The 17,082-nt window shown below is 36.2% G+C and overlaps 1 protein-coding gene across 2 annotated transcripts in view; it reads right to left on the bottom strand.

Annotated features, from left to right (window-relative positions):
* KIF20B (kinesin family member 20B) overlaps positions 1-17,082 on the bottom strand; it is a 99,730-nt gene that overhangs the window by 8,917 nt on the left and 73,731 nt on the right. For both annotated transcript variants that reach the window (XM_074233397.1, XM_074233398.1), the window contains exons 27-32: positions 13,927-14,106; positions 12,295-12,465; positions 10,546-10,674; positions 5,135-5,335; positions 3,095-3,190; positions 1,659-1,809 (exon numbers count right to left, since the gene is read on the bottom strand). In XM_074233397.1, the coding sequence (XP_074089498.1) occupies positions 1,659-1,809; positions 3,095-3,190; positions 5,135-5,335; positions 10,546-10,674; positions 12,295-12,465; positions 13,927-14,106 (928 nt within the window). The remainder of the gene's footprint in view (positions 1-1,658; positions 1,810-3,094; positions 3,191-5,134; positions 5,336-10,545; positions 10,675-12,294; positions 12,466-13,926; positions 14,107-17,082) is intronic.

The raw sequence follows: 17,082 nt of genomic DNA on the forward strand, positions 1-17,082 counted from the left end.
GAGGAATGATATGTGGGGGAAAGAAAATATTTAGAACATGATAAATTTGTGTTGCCAATAGGATTTTTAAGTGAAGATATTCAGTAGCCAAGATGTGGGACTGAATTCAGGAAAGAGATTAAGGCTAAATATATTTTGGGGCAGCTGGGTGGTACAGTGGATAGAGCACCGGTCCTGGAGTCAGGAGAACCTGAGTTCAAATGAAGCCTAAGACACTTCATAATTACCTAGCTGTGTGACCTTGGGCAAGCCACTTAATTCCATTGCCTTGCAAAAAAAAGCACAACAAGGCTAAACATATTTCCATCCTGAGTCTATCACATGGAATAACTGTTTGACTAGAACTTTGGATAGCGCCAGGTGGCATGATGGATAGGGCACAGGCCCTGAAGTCAGGAGGACGACCTGAGTTCAAACTCAGTCTCAGACATTTGACAGTTACCATGTGACCCTGAGCAAGTCATCTAACCCTGATTGCTTTGAATCCAAGGCCAACTCCATTTGTCCTGATTCAAAACTAGTTCCAGAGAAGAAAGAGAAGCTAATGACTTAGCACGGCACCCCTCACTCAAATCCAATTCATATGCATGTCATGGCATCATCTCCCTGATGTCATGGTCTTCTTCATGTACAAAGGAAAAATATCACAGTAATATTTCCTGAATTGAATGTAAAGATTTAGGGAGTCTTCATCATATGGATACCAAAGGAGAGAATTATCAGAGATGAATGGACCCTGGACAGAACTTAAAGGAAACTCACAAAGATTCAGCAAATCCCAATGAGGGTATTTGGCAAGAAACAAGCAGCAGGACAACAAAGGATTACAGGATTGTGGAAGTGTTCTGTAATAAAGTCAGGTCTCTTAAGGGAGGGCTATAAAGTCAGGGTTTTGTATCAGACGATATATCAGGAGAGGGAGAGATTAAAGTCACAGTGAAAACAAAGAATAGTAAAGTAGAAGACCAAAAAAATAGATTAACTTCAGTGCAGAATGATGGCAAGACCAAGAGTATGGCTGTCCATAAAGACAGCTGAGATGGAGTGAAATTGTAGGGTATGGTAGCTGAGAATCAAGGGAGAGGCCTGGGTATTTGAGGGGATATCAATTTACAGACTAAAGTCCCCACATAATAGGCAGAGGTTGGGATGGAAAGAAAAACTACAGGCCAGCTTCTAAACTCTTAGATAAATAAGGATAAATTACCTAGATGCCAACAGATACTGTGACAAGAATCTGGCATGGTGATATAATTGAAGAGAACCTCAAACAAGGAAAGAGTGAAAAAAAGCGATGGTTCTAGAAGTGGCAAAAAGGAGCATGGATTAATAAACCCTTGTTGGAAGAAATATGCATACTTCTCCTCCTAGCCTAGTATGCTCAGGGATCATAAGAGAAGAAGCAATCAATATTGGAGAAGGTAGACAGGGTACAGTGTATTCCAGAAGATTCCTCCACTAACTTTTTCCTCTTATAGGTTTTTCTGTTCAACCTTCTTCATTTAATCAACAGGCAGGTGTGACTTAAAAATTAAAAAAGAGGAAAAGATTTAACTAGGATAACAGAAACAAAAGCAAAAAATCATTAAGATTCTTCAGGGGAAAAAGGAGGGAGACATCCATTTAAACCATATCCATTTAACTAATTTTCTACAAACCTTTTGAATGAAGAATTGTCGGTGAATGTTGCAAGAAATCCCCAAATTTTTGTAATGTTCCATCTATTTTCTTAGTAGATGACTTTGTGTTGATAGTAGGCAGTGGATTCCGTAAAGGATATGCCTTTCTAGGTGATAGAGTAGTAGAAACCTAGTGGGCATCCAAATATTTTTACTTTACAAAAATTTATAAAAAAGGTAGAAAAATACTAGGAATTAAATGACTTTAACTTTGCTTTTGTCTTTATTCCTTACTATTACAGTATAGCAAGTCTTTTTTGTAACTTACCTTTTAGAAATTCCAAGATATCTTTAATCAAATGGTAGACAATAAAGCAATGTGATTTTTTTTTTTTTTTTTTTTTTTTTTTTTTTTACAAATTGTTGAGGCTCATTATAGTCTGCCAGTTATGTTTGGAAATTAAGGTAAACTGGGGGGGGGGGGGGGGGGGGGCAACCAGGTGGTACAATAGAGCACCAGTCCTGGAGTCAGGAGGACTTGAGTTCAAATCTGACCTCAGAAACTTAATTATTATTTAGCTGTGTAACCTTGGGCAAATCACTTAATCCCATTGCATTGCATTGCAAAAACTAAAAAAAAAAAAAAAAGAAAAAAGAAAATTAAGGTAAACTGAGAGATAGTGGTCTGAGTATCATCAATTTATTAGTTAGGCTAGCAGTACCCAATAAAGTAAGTCTATGACTGCTCAATAAGTAAAGACACCAATGTAGAGGGGGCAGCTAGGGGGCGCAGTGGATAGAGCACTGGCCCTGGAATCAGGAGTACCCGAGTTCAAATCCGGCCTTGGACCTTAATAATTACCTAGCTGTGTGGCCTTGGGCAAGCCACTTAACCCCATTGCCTTGCCAAAAAAAAAAAAAAGACATCTATTTAGGGTTTACTAGCCATCATACAGTTTGGAGAGTAAGAAAAGAGTTGGACAGGTGGGAAAGTCAATGTGATTGGTTATAGGGAGAAAAATATTTTTATAATGATATATAATTATAATATAAAAATAATAATCATGATTGGTTACATCAAGGAAGGTGATTCAAGAGCCCACTTAAGGGTTGTGAATAAGGAATACTTGATAGATTAAGGCTTGTCCACATTATAAGGTCACTGTTAGTGGACTAGGGATAAACAACTTCCTTGCTCCTGGGAGGAAAGATGAGGAAGAAAAAAGAAGGGTAGCAAAAGTTGACATGTTAAGTCTTAATCAAGTTGGATTTGACAAGCTTCTGTTATATTTGATCAAGTTTACTGCACCCAAAGTATTCCGCATAGAGCTTTAAAGGTTTGTGTAGTACTTCTTATAATAAATTAATATGACTGGTCTTAAGATAATAACTAATGATATGTCATTGTAATTTAAAATTTTTATAAACAAAATTCAAACTAATGGCCACTATTAGGGGAATAAAAAAAAATAAACCTTTTGTTCCTTTTTGAGAGAACCGCAACCATCCGAGCCTGGCAAATTTTTTCTGGGTGTGGTAACATTTTTCTTATTTTCATGCTTCACAAAATTCTGAAAAAAAATTACAACATAGATCTATCAATAATGAATTTTTCTCTAGTAACTTCTTCAAAAAAACTATGCTACATAAGACATTAACTTATTTACTTCAATGTCATAAAAATGGCATCAAATACAAAATCTAAACCTGCTAAACAGCAATTAATTAGAAAAAAAGACAACTTTCCTTTTCTATTCATTCTTCAGTGAATATAATAGCTATCTCACTCTAACTATAATAGCTATCTCACCCTCAATAATTCATAAGCACTTAAGTGTTGTACACTTTCATTTGACTAAAATGACCACAAACTACAGATTCCTATGGTAGACATATACCCTAAGAAGAAGATAGACAAAAAGACCTCAAAGAGAGTAAAATAGCTATGAGAAGACTTTCCATAGTAACAAAGAACTAAAAATAAATTCCATGGGAAATGCCTAAATAAATTGTCTTCTGTGAATGTAATGGGATATTACTGTGCTATAGGAAGTGAAAAACATAATGAATAGAGGGGCATGGGAAGACTTTTATGAACTGATGCAAATAAGCAAAGTCAGGAAAACAATATGTATGACAAACAACAATATAAATAGAAAGAATAACCACAAAACTATCAAGATCAAATGTTGTGAAATTGTAAAGAACAAGCCTAATATTTCTCCCAGTTCTTTTGCAGAGATCAAGGTCCACCAGTATGGAACACAGAATATAATATTACATTTTTTCAGTAGATGAACTGTTTTGCTAATTTTCTTTTCTATTCTTCCTCTTAAAAAATTATGTCATAAGGGATGGTTCTTAGAGGAAAAAGGAGATGAAGAGAATAGGAGGATATATTTGAGTGATAAAAATAGTAATAAGTCTGTTTCAGTTATCCCTCAACCAAAGATGTGTTCATTTGTGTGGGGAAAGATCCAGCACAGAGTCCAAGTTAAAGAGGGATTCACTAAAGAAGATAAAGCCCTCCAGATGTTCTTTCTTGCAATGACACTGGGTTAGGTGGATCAAGTTCTAGAAAGCTGTAGTTTCATGGAAGGAACCATACCCACTCCAAAGAGTTTGGTCCAACCTTCCATGAAGGAAAAAACCAAATAGATGAAGACTGTGTGTGGGACAGAGTCTACTCAGATAATATTCAGACCAAAATTAAATGAAAGGAGGATGCTGGCCTTGATGGCCTTCATGAAACTACAGAGCTCTTCAAATGTCTCCAGACTGCTCTCAGAGAACCCAGCCCATCTTTTTATACCAGTGTTCTGCTGATGTTTTTGTAGGGCTAAAAGATATGCAACTGTATAGTCTTCAGAAAAATTAAAAATGAGTATGACTAAGAGCATATGGGGTGTGTGGTGAGTGGGCACAGACAAGAGATAATGAAGAAATGGAGTACCACAAGTATCATAAATGGCCGTGATCAAAAAGAAATCAAAAAATCTATACTCCAAAGATCTCTTACATAACAAAAGAAAAGCAAAGATGGTTCCTACCTACGACCCTCAGACAAGATCTAAAGAGGAAGAGCAGGCATAGGGGTTACAGAGTGCCATTTGGGCGTGTCATAGTTTATTTTTCCTTATCAAATATCGGGCCACTTTTCGTTGATATGTATGGGCAAAGATCATCAAAGTCTATCATTCTAAATTGGTCCACATATGCAGAGTGCTAAGGTAAAAGTGAAAGCAGATGAAGGTGGCTAAGTATAGAGAAGAAGCAAGCCCTGTGGAACAGAAAGCATTTCAAAGGAAGTCCCTAAGCTGTGGAACAAAGAAAACATTTCAGCCAAGAGAACGATGGTGACCATTAGACACTGCCACATAAGCTGTCACAGAACAAAGATTTATGTTTCTTTCTTGGAAATATAAAGGAAGGCTTTGCACTAATGATGTATTGACTAGACATAGCACAGGATAAATAAATGTTCTTGGAAACAGACTTGTCAGGGAAGGACTTACCTCTTCCATCTCACTGCTCTTTCTCTTCCTTGGCTTGGATATCTTAACCGTCACTGGTACAGAACTGCCAGGATGCTTAACTGACATCTTGTTAGGCTGCAGAGGTGTAAACTGGATCTCTAATTCTGATTTTGGAAACCGAGTAATGTGTTCATTTTCTGTAGATACTTCAGACGAGTCAAGGACTACAACTGAACCATCCTAGAGATGAAATGGAAAGACAAAAAAAAAATTTACAAAGTGATGAACTCATAACTAAATTATACTGGATCACAGTAGCTTTTTCTACTTCTGATTATCAAGATATGAACTTTACAAATTTAAACTTTATATTGCTACAAAAGTCTTCAATTCAATTAAACAAACATTAATCAAGTATTGTGGAAAAAACAAAAAACTTTTCTTTTAGGTTTCTGCAAGGTAAATGGGGTTAAGTGACTTGCCCAAAGGCCACACAGGTAGGTAATTATTCAGTGTCTGAGGTCGGATTTGAACTCAGGTACTCCTGACTCCAGGGCCAGTGCTCCATTCACTGCGCCACCTAGCCAACCCAAGAATTTTTAAAAAAAATAAAGCACTGGGGCTATGGAAGAGATAATAAATACAAGAGGTTCTTGCCTGGGTAATATAACTTGTTGTGAAACAAGGGCACATATACAAATAATTGTAATATACATTATGCATGGTAAATAATAAAGAAGGTAGAAACAAAGTGCAATTGAAAATCTGTCAAAGAGCCTGCTCCAGGTCTTAGGTTTTAATGAACCCTATCAAAATCCTTTAGCATCCTTGCACCACTTAAAACTATTACTAGGAACTTTTGCCTTTGACCCCAGAGATTTTCACTAATTTCTAAATCCCAAATCAAGTCACTGGGCCTCCTGGACCTTCTCTTAGTCCTCTTTCCTGGCATTCCAGCTCCTTTCTTTACTTCTATTACAAGCTGGTCCCCAGGTCACTCTCACCTCTGCTTGCAAAAATCCCTAAATTTCTTCAAATTTTAGTTCATGACTCTACAAGAAGTCTAATCTGAACTTCCTCTTCACTGATGCCCTCCCCGGTAATTACCTCACACATAGGGCAGTTAGCTGGCACAGTGAATAGAGCACTGACCTTGGAGTCAGTAGGACAGGAGTTCAAATCTATCCTCAGACACAACTAACTGTGTGACTCTGGGCAAGTCACTTTACCCTGACTGCCCCATATCCAAGACCGTCTCCAGTCATCCTAATTCATAATTTATATCTGGCCCCTGGATGGCTCTGGAGGAGAACGTGAGGGCTGGTGACTTAACATTCTCCCCCGCCCCAATCCAATTCACGTGCTTGTCAAGGCATCACCTCCCTGATGCTATGATCTCTGAAGATGAAAAACTAACATTTTGTATTTCATTTTCTATGTACAAGTTGTTTCCTTCCCCAATAGAATATGAGATAATTAAAGGCAGGAACTATTTTTGTGTTTTCTTTTTTCATCTATGGGAACTAGCATAATAGCACATAGTAGATACTTGTTGAATGAATAAATTCTGAAATATTCGCCCTACAGCTAGTGACTTCCCCTTTCTTCAATCAGTCCCACCATTATTATCCTGTTACTTAGTTTATATCAGCACTTTCTCTCTTCTTTTTCTAGTCATTACTCACCCCATTTACCAAATGAGAACCTATCTTCTAGGATTCATTTATTGAAAAGAGAACATACAAATTCAGAAATAATACATTAATTAAAAAAAAATAGACCTTATTCCAAATGGAATAAACATAGAAAAGAGCACTGATCCTAACCAAAGCCCTAACCCCAGGTTTCAGGACCAGCTATGTGACTTGAGGCTGATCATGTCATTCCTCTGAGATCCATTTTCTTATCTATAAAATGAGAGAGTTAGAATCAATGATATCAAAGATCTTTCCCCTTCCAGCTCTAATATTCTGAGGTTTCATGAATGCCACCAAGCTAGTCTCTCCCTAGCTACAGTATCTCAGGACCTAACTGGGTTCTTCATGATTTTTGTAGTGCCTGAAATAACTGTTTCTTTGTGACCATGAACCAAGAACAACCTTTAGCTCAAACAGCCCCACATCCCATTTACCTGTTCTCCAAATGCCAGTTTACCTTCTGTCAGGAAGGTATCCCCCTGATCAACTGAGTAAGGGGTTTCCAGCCATCTTACTACTTAATTGTTTAATCAATTCAATCAACAGCATTTCACTATGCATCTACCACGTGCCAGGAGCTGAGGCTACAAAAACAGAAATGAGCTAGAGAGCAAGAGCTCCCCTCCCGTCTCACCTCAGGTTCATACCTTAGGAATCCCCCTAAATTCCTCCCTATCTCTGACCCCCATATCCAAGTTGTTAACAAGGTCAGTCAGTTTCCCCTTTATAATCCCTCCCCCTCTGGCAATCACCCCTCTGATGCAGACATGCAGTATCTCACAGCAGATCTTTTCCCACTCCAATCATCTTCCATTCAACCACTATAGGTTTTCCTAAAGCACAGGGTCAGATCATGTCTCAGCCCTCCTCAAACTCCAGTTACTACCAGAAAATACACTAAGCCTTTCATAGTCCAATCTTCTCCAGCCTTGCCAGTCATCTTACAATTCACTTCCCAATACAGTCTCCATTCAGTAGCATGGCCTTCTGGTAGTTTCACACACAAGACACCCCATATCTTGGCTCCAGGTAGTTTCTCTATATCCCATGTCTAGAAGGCTCTTCCTCCTCAAAACTGCATGCTGACATCTGTTAAGTCCCAACTAAAATCCCAACTTTTACTGGAAGCCTCCCCATCTTTCTTAATTGTAGGGCCTTCCCTCTAATAATTTCCTATTTTTCCAATTATTAAATTAGGATTAAAGTTTTTTCCTCTTTATTTGCACAGTCAGGGACCAGTACCTAATAAGTCAGTCTCTGAAAGACATGGCTTACTTATGAAATTGCCCAAATCCTCTGGAAAAATGCTTCTCTATTTTGAGAAGGGTCCCACCCAACTAAACTTCAGTTTAGCATGAAAATAGAATCCCAGTCCTAAACATTAAGCTTAGACCCCACCCTTCATCCAGCCCTTCTCCCAGTGGGGAAAAAACCAATTGGAGTGGTCTGGATAGAGATGGATTCCTTCTTCCAGACAGCTGGAGGCAAAATCCTATTAGAAACTAAAAGTGAGAGTTCTGCAGGTGAAGAGAGAAGCTTGTAGGAGGATGGAGATAGTGGAAACAGAAAAGAGGAAGCAAATGAGACAAATAATAATAAGGCAAAGCAGAGAGAGCTTAATAACTACTTAGAAATGAGAGGAACAATAAAATGAGGAAAGAATCAAGAACTTGTGGGATTGAGTTAAGCAGAATAATCATGACTGTTAAGAAGAGAAAGCTAGGGGCAGCTAGGTGGTGCAGTGGATAGGGCACCGGCCTTGGAGTCAGGAGTACCTGTGTTCAAATCCGACCTCAGACACTTAATAATTACCTAGCTGTGTGGCCTTGGGCAAGCCACTTAACCCCATTGCCTTGCAAAATCTAAAAAAAAAAATTTAAAAATTTAAAAAAAAATTAAAAAAGAAGAGAAAGTTAGCAGAGGAGCTAAAGCCATGATTGACACCTGCTGATGGGTCTAAGTCCATCTGTCTGAACTATGACTCCTTCAACATTGCCACTGGGAGAAGGGCTGGAGTAAAGGATGTGTCATTTTCCATAAGCAGACAGACATCTTCCCACCCACCACTGAAAAGAAATAAAAGGAAATCAAAAACCCTACAATAGCTATGCCGATTCAAACAAAACTAATTCTTAAACTGTATTGCCTGCTTATTGTCACCAAAGGTAAGAAAAAAATGCAAATAAAAAGTATATGACTTTTAAATGAAAAATATATAACTTTGTATGTTTCAAATCCTATTTTTTTGTACCAATGCTAAGTTATTAAGGGCAGCAGATTACACAGGTAAGCAGACTGAAACCATAAGAAAGAACTGAACTCTAAACAGTTATCAAACCTAAATAATTTTACCACTGCAGAGACCTTGAGGCATATTCTTTTGGACAACAGATAATGGCTTTGCTTTAAGCAGTTAGATGGTTTACTTAGAATTCTATCCTTTGGTGGATAAATATAAGAGAGAAAGCCTTAATTGATCAATACTGCTTTGTTTAGATATTTGGTGAGTGATATCACTGTGTTTATATATTTTCTAATAAGTGATATCAACTTGTTTGGATTCAAAGCATGAGGATAGCACTTGAAGTTACAAAAATCTTAAATGAAAACATGTATTTATCTTCATTATTAGAAGAACTCTTTATTTTGGGTAGTCCATAGGTAGAAGTCAAATATTAACAGACAAATCCATCATGCTGACTCCTACCTTTTAGTCTTTCTAAAAGCCAGAATGTTTTGTTTATATTCATTTACTATTTTTTGTAAATATAATTTTAAACATTAAATTTAGTCTTTAAAAACTTATTTAGTTTGCTATAAAGTTATATATTAGTGTTGACAAAATTATGACTCAAATAATGCTGCCCTTCTCAATTTTAACTCTATCAGTCTAAATGAAGTAGTGTTGGTTAGCCTTCAAGTTCCTATAGATAATAGAATTCTACCTCTTCAGTGAAGCCCATTCATCCTATGCTGTTCAGTTTTATATACAATCCTTTTTTTGATCTGCATTGTATATAGAAACAGTTTTTTGGTGTTTGTTAGAAATTGTAAAAAACAACATAAAAAATAATTTTAAATGATTTATGTTCTCCCTGAAAATGACATAAAAGACAGTAAGTGGGGGGGGGGGGTAAATCTCCACTGGGAATTTCTAAAACTACTAATTTCCAATTTCAGTTCTCAATGTCTGACATCCAACCTTATCCAAAAAGTAGAAAAGAGAAAGAGGGGAGGAACAGAGAAGAACATGAAGATTGTACTTTATTTATCTCATTCCCCACAAAAGGTGTACTTTAGTTGATACAATAATTGTATAAAGGAAAATTCTGTTCCATATTTTTTTAAGTGCTAGGATTTCCAGTGGCTTCTGGAGTTCATTATTTAAAGGAAACCTATAGGAATCAACTTGTAATATTAAGATACTGTAAATAATCACCTGAAAACTAAAATGTTGTGCAAATCTCTACCTCCATATATCAGGTTTGTTTATGTCTATATATGTGTGTGAGTGAGTGAGTGAGTGTGTGTGTGTGTGTGTGTGTGTGTGTGTATATACTCTTTCTTTTAGAGGCAGGGCTACTTAAGTATCTCATCAAATAGTTAAATATTCTCAATAGAAAGTAATTTATCTTAAATAAACATTTAACCTAGGCATTGCTCAAATAAAGTTTTAAAGTATAACTTCTCTAAATCTGTATCACCAGTGATAATGTCATCAAAAATCATTAATTCTACAAAAAAGAGACCCACCTCAGTTTCAGGCACAGAGAGTTCATCCGTTGGGCAGGGCACTGATGATATCTTCCTCTTGACTGGGCTGGATTTCTGAAGAAGAGTATTTCCAGACCTGCTACTATCCATATTTTGTTTGCTCTTTTCCTTAAAGGAGATTAAAATTTGTTTTGAAACTTTGAAAAATATTTTTAAATAGCCCTCATAAGGAATATAAACCAGAAACTGATTGGTACAAATTGTAAACTAGATTAAAGTATGCACATTAAACATTTATCTTCCTCCAATCCTTAAATGATTTGCTTGGCCTTCTGGCTACCATTCTCCCAGTCCTCAAAGCTCAAACTTCAGTGTCATCTTTGATTTTAGACCTGCAAATTACACTTTTATGATGTCTCACATTGTTTTTCCCCCCCATTCTGTTTCACTTCATGCTTCACTGGGTCTACACCCTGATTAACTCATATCTGGATGACAGTAATAGTAAAAACCTCTGAAGTCATTTGTTTCCTTTGATCTGCTTCTATGTATTCTGAGTTTCACTCTGTTCTTCCCTGTGTGCCTCAACTGACAACCTTAACATTTATACCAAACCAATGAACAGAGCATCCAGATCATGTAAAAACTAACTCTTGTAGGTCACCGGTCACTGGTCAACAATCACCGTTCTCGTTCTCTCTCTCTCTCTCTCTCTCTCTCTCTCTCTCTCCTTTTAACTTTAAAAAAGTTAAGGGATGAAATGTTTATTCAGCCAAACATATAAATGTCATTAACTCCCCAGTTTATGGTAAATGACAGCTTGCTGTACTCACAGAAATATTTTAAAAAATCTATCTTCCAAGGGTAAGAGAAAAATCTAAAATCTCATCACCATGCAAATTGACTCAGATTTTGATACTTAACACATTCTTAACTCTTCCTGGTTGCTTTCCCTTCTGATAGGAGGGCTTGAGGGAGGAGCAATAAATTCTTCCAAAACCATTGACAGAGGTTCAGCAATCTTCTAAGTAATTCGATTTTTCACAAGCAGTTCTCAAATCCATGATGGTGGAGTACCATCACTCTATTTAACTATTTTTGTAGGCTGGCCTCTTGTAAGCCCCTTGGGGGCAGGCCTTATTTTCTTATTTGTATCACCAGTGTTTGGCATACAGTAAGTGCTTAATGGATTTTTAATGAAATGAAGTCTTAACTGAACCAAGGTCTTGTATGAGTGAAATGCTGGGGAATGGAGGCAGTTAGGAAGGACAGGAAAGACTGTTCCCTGAATTATTTTTTTATTCCCTCAAAAACAAAGGTCTCAATTAAGTCACTCAGGTGAATCTTCCTGACTCAAAGCCCAACTCAGGTGGTGTCCTATCATGAAAGTATGTTACAATAATATAAATCAAAATGTTCATTATTATTATTATTCTCAATATTAATAATATGTTTAAAGTTCCAATGCCACAAAGGATTAAGGGAAAAAAATACAGATTTTTAATTACCTTCCTGAGTTGCTGCATACTTTTTCTATAAAAATTAGAATTCACTTTGAAAAAATACAGAACTACAGCAAAAAACTGATTTCTACAAAACAATGTCATTACATTATAGTCACTCTCAGGCTGCATTGAAAAAAAAATACAATATCATTTAAAATTTCAGTCATCAAAATTTATATCAAATTATATCCTGACACTGTGTTGTTTTTAGTCATCATTCAATTATATTTCAATAAACACACATTCAAATAACTTTTGTTTTTAAACTTCAACTCCAATTTACCTGTATGTTAGGAGACAACAGCTTCCCTGTTTTCATCTCTACATCAGATGTAATCAAAGCTGTTACCTGGAAAGCTTTAGAATTCTCACAATTCAATTCTTTAAATTTATTAATGATGTCTTCCTTCTCAGATAACAGAGTCTTCAATTCTTTTATTGTATGTTCATAATCCTACATTTAAAACAGGATTAAACAGAAAAAATACTTGAAAGCTAAATTGTGTTGAGATATCTTTATGCAGCTATTTCCTTCATTTTTAAATTTTAAAAATAATTTTATGGCTCCAAAAGGTTATATCAAAAGGGAAGTAGAATGTATCCTTTGAAAATTCAAATAACCTAACCAGATACATAAAAATTTCATCTCCTATTGCATTAAAGTGAAGTTGTTTTAATTGTATACTTTGTCTTCTCATCTTTAACCTTACTTTTAATTAGATCTTAATAGGTCAGTAGCCCAAACACATTCAGATACCATATTTAAATCTATTACCATTCATTTCCTTTACATTATTGCAGGATGTCTTACCATATGGTCCATGATCTTTGGCTAGATTTGGAAGGGGACAGAGAGAGTGTGTCTGTGAACTTAGATGAGAAAAATGTTACATTTTTCTTTTCACTAACTTCTGTCTGAAATTTCACTTTTTTTTTCAAATTATGAATGCAGACAACAAATGCTATTTTCAAAAAGGAAGCATAGGCTTCGCCAGTCTGCCAAAAGGATCTGTAAAACACATAAGGATTATGAATCCCTGAATTTCTGGGTTATTAATTTCATTTTTTGAGATATTGCTTGGTATTTGTCAAAAAATGAAATGATAATAAGGCTTAAATGTCTGAAAAGTACTCATTAATCAGTTTAACTTGGAACAAGATCATAATCAACATCAAGTTATATAACAAATCTCAACTTATTCAACTGATTCAAAGAAAAGTAATAAGAATTGAATAATATTTCTCCATATTGCAGATTATCAGCAGTAAAGGAGTGTTAAAACCAAAACCCAAAAGAATCTGAAGAGGCAGAATTGAATTTTGTTCATCAGAAAGGTGAAAAAAAAAAACTTTAAAATGACTAAATAATCCACACCATTAGAAAATACAATAACCCAAATAACAGCTCAGGTGGCACAGTGAATAGAGCACCAGCCCTAAGTCATGAGGACCTAAGTTCAAATCCGGTCTCAGTCACTTAATAATTACCTAGCTGTGTGATCTTGCACAAATCACTGTAACCCATTACCTTAAATAAAAACAACAACCAAAAAAACCCAGAAAATCTCAGGAAACAAGGGAGAATTACAGAAATTGAAATATGACATTTACAGAAATGAGAAAACACATTAAGAATTTTGTAGACAATAATAGATCATATTCATACAGCACTTACACATGCATTTACATCTTATTTGACAATTATAAGCACCTTGTGAATGGGTAGTACAATGAAATCGAAACTAGGATGATCTGATTCCCATTCCAAGGCTTCTTCTCTTATTTGAACCTAACATTTCAAATTCTTTATAGTACTGAACTGCAACTTTTTAAAAATTTAAAACTTTAAAAATTAACCAACAAATCTTGTGTTCCAAAGTAAATCAAAAGGTAAAGAAAACAATCTTTCACCAACCTTTCCAGGGTCATCCTCTGACGTGATCTTTTTCAGCTGCTCAATTTCATTATCTTTCTGCATGTTACTGGAGACCAGTGTTTTGAGCTGTACTTCTAATGCCAAAACCAGCTGATCTCTTTCTTCTCGCCATTTCTGTAGGTCATTATCTTTATTGGCTAGCTGTGCAGTAAGCCTTTCCTAAACAAACAAAAAAAAAAGAAAAAGAAAAAAAAGAAAATCATGAAAAAAAAGTCAAGAAATAACCAGAACCTAAAGAAATTTTATTAAAGGATTCCAATTAAATTATTATGAACAACTCCAGCTCCAAAAAATAAACTGGTTGTCCATGAACATTGTCATTATAAAAGCATCAAGGTAATGCATTAAATGAATCTTTTTTGGAAATGTTTTATAGTTTTACATAAAATAATTCCCCAATTTTCCAAATGTATTCTAAAAACCTGAATAAAGTCAAAATGACTCTTGATTTTCTGAAAAACTGAATGAAATTAAAATTCCAAGGTTCACTGTGAAAAAAAAGTCTCAACTTATCAAAATGAAAAAAATGAAATATATTTGGGTCAAAAGAAGAACAAGATAGGTCATGACCAAATTAACCTGACACTTTTCCCCTATCCATCATTTAGGGGTTGGATGTTTTTGAATTATTAATATCTGGTGCCATCTACCACATCTAATGTTGTATAATAGTTAACTTCAAAAACGTAAAGTGCTATAGAAAAATAAGTTATTTAAAAAAAAAAACAAGAATCTTGAACATCATCCATGGCAATTATACAAACTATCTATTTCTTTTTGATTTTTTTTGTCTTTAGCCCTATAGTCAATAATACCAAATGTTCTATAGAGATTAAAACAATTCATTAATGATCAGGTCGCAACTTAATGTTAATAAACAAATAAAACTCCCAAGTCAAAGAGAAAATATTACAAGTAGCCAGAAGGACACAGTTCAAATATTGTGGAGCTGCAGTCAGGATCACACAGGACTTAGCAGCAACTACATTGGAAGCTCGTAGGGTTTGGAATATAATATACCAGAAGGCAAAAGAGCTTAGAATGCAGCCAAGAATGAACTACCCAGCAAGGATGAATGTCCTCTTCCAGGGAAAAAGATGGACTTTCAATGAACCAGGGGAATTTCAAAGGTTCCTTTTGGAATGGCCAGAACTGAACAGAAGGTTTGATCTTCAGATACAGGACTCAAGTGAAGCATGGAGATTGGAGGGGGGGGTGGAAATAGGGACTTAATGAGGATGAACTGCATGTATAGAAAAATGATACTGATAATATTCATACAAACCTTCTCAGTTAATAGAGCAGGTAGAGGGAGCTTTTATAGTTGAAGCACAAGAGAAAGCTGAATTCGAAGATAAAATATGGTGTAAAAATGGAGTCAATAGAAAAAAAGGGAAATGGAATGGGAGAAAAAGGAGAGGGGGAATAGCCCAAGATATTTCACATAATAAGATTTTTCTTATCACCATGAGCTATTGCAATGATATGGAAGGGGGGAGGCAAGGGGGAATGAGGGAACCTTTGCTCTCATCAGAGATGGCTAGGAGAGGAAACAGCAAATATACTCAATGGGGTATAGACATCTGGGGTAAGAAGGAGAGGGGAGCAGGGGGAAGGGGTGGGGATGTGAATAAAGGAGGACAGGATGGACCACGGGGGGAGAGTGGTCAGATATAACACATTTTCTTTTTTACTTCTTGGCTGGGATTGGAAGGCCTGCCCAGTAACACAGGGCCAGGTAGATTCTGGGCCTAAGGGGTGGTATGGGGGCTCAGGGCTTCTTGGCCCCAGGACCAGGGATCTGTCTGCTGCGCCACTCAGTGACCCTAAAGTAGAGTCAGAGTGAAAGGAGAAAATATAGTACATGGTAGTGGAGAAATAAGAAAGGAGGGAGTTGCGATCAGCAATGGCAACGTTGGAAAAATATGAAAGTAACTTTTGTGATGGACTTATCATAAAGAATGCGATGCACCCGTGACAGAGTTGTTGGTGTTGGGACAAAGACTGAAGCACATTTTTTGTTATTATTATTTGGGGGAGGGTGCAGGGCAAGTGGGACTGGGTGGCCTGCCTGGGGCCACATAGCAGAATGATCTTTGGGTGTCTGAAGCCGGATTTGGACCCAGGTGCTCCTGGCTCAAGGGCCAATGCTCTGTCTGCCACCCAGCCACCCCTACTATTATTACTATTTTATTTTATTTTGGGTCTTTCTTTTTTTTCTTCTTTTTGGTTTTTGCAGGGCAGCGGGGATCGGGCGGCTTGCATGTCACATGGCTGGGTGATTGTTGGGTCTATGAGGCTGGATATGGACTCAGGTGCTCGTGGCTCCAGGGCTGGTGCTTCATCCATTGCGCCACCTGGCCATACCTACAATTATTACTATTATTTTTTTTAATTTTAATTTTTTTCTCTCCCCTTTACTTTTTTCGCCCAAGCAAGTCTATCTATATTCATGGGGGGAGGGGTATTTTGTTTACTTGTAAACAAGAATATTTTATTAATGTAAAAAAACATTTGTACAAAATGAGAATAAAAAATAAATTAAAAAAAACAAAGACATATACAAAATAAAAAAAATGAAGTATTCTTTTCCTCAAAATTTTTTTTATGATTTATATAATCATACTCTATTTAAGGTTAAAAATGTAAAGAATAAAATTTACCAACTATATCATAAATTTCTTGGGTTCAAATTCCTTAAGTAAAGGAAAAAAGTCTTCCATTTTCAAATAATGGGGTTTGGATGCTGGGTGGAGAAGCAAGAACTCAAAAGAAGCACAGACAATCAAATCAATCCTACAGCTTTAGACAATCAGTGAAGGAGGAAAGTGGATAGCAGAGAGTAATTGGACAGACTAACCACACTGACATAAGTTACTTACCCCCCCCCAAGAGGATAAAAGTGGATTATAAAGTAATAATGTACAGTAACTGAAAAGAACACAGAAATGGAGACCAGCACTGGGTAATTAGTGATAAAATATGCTTCCCTCTTCTCAGTAGAGGTGTTTTATAAAGTAGTACATTTTATAGACCCCTACATTTCTACTGAGAAGAGGGAAGCTTTTTTCCCCAGGCAATTACATCATGTTTGCCTTAATCCATATCCTTTTCATTGTATAGATGGGCAAAGAG

This window comes from Macrotis lagotis, chromosome 4, assembly GCF_037893015.1.
Source record: "Macrotis lagotis isolate mMagLag1 chromosome 4, bilby.v1.9.chrom.fasta, whole genome shotgun sequence".
Lineage (NCBI taxonomy): Eukaryota > Metazoa > Chordata > Mammalia > Peramelemorphia > Peramelidae > Macrotis > Macrotis lagotis.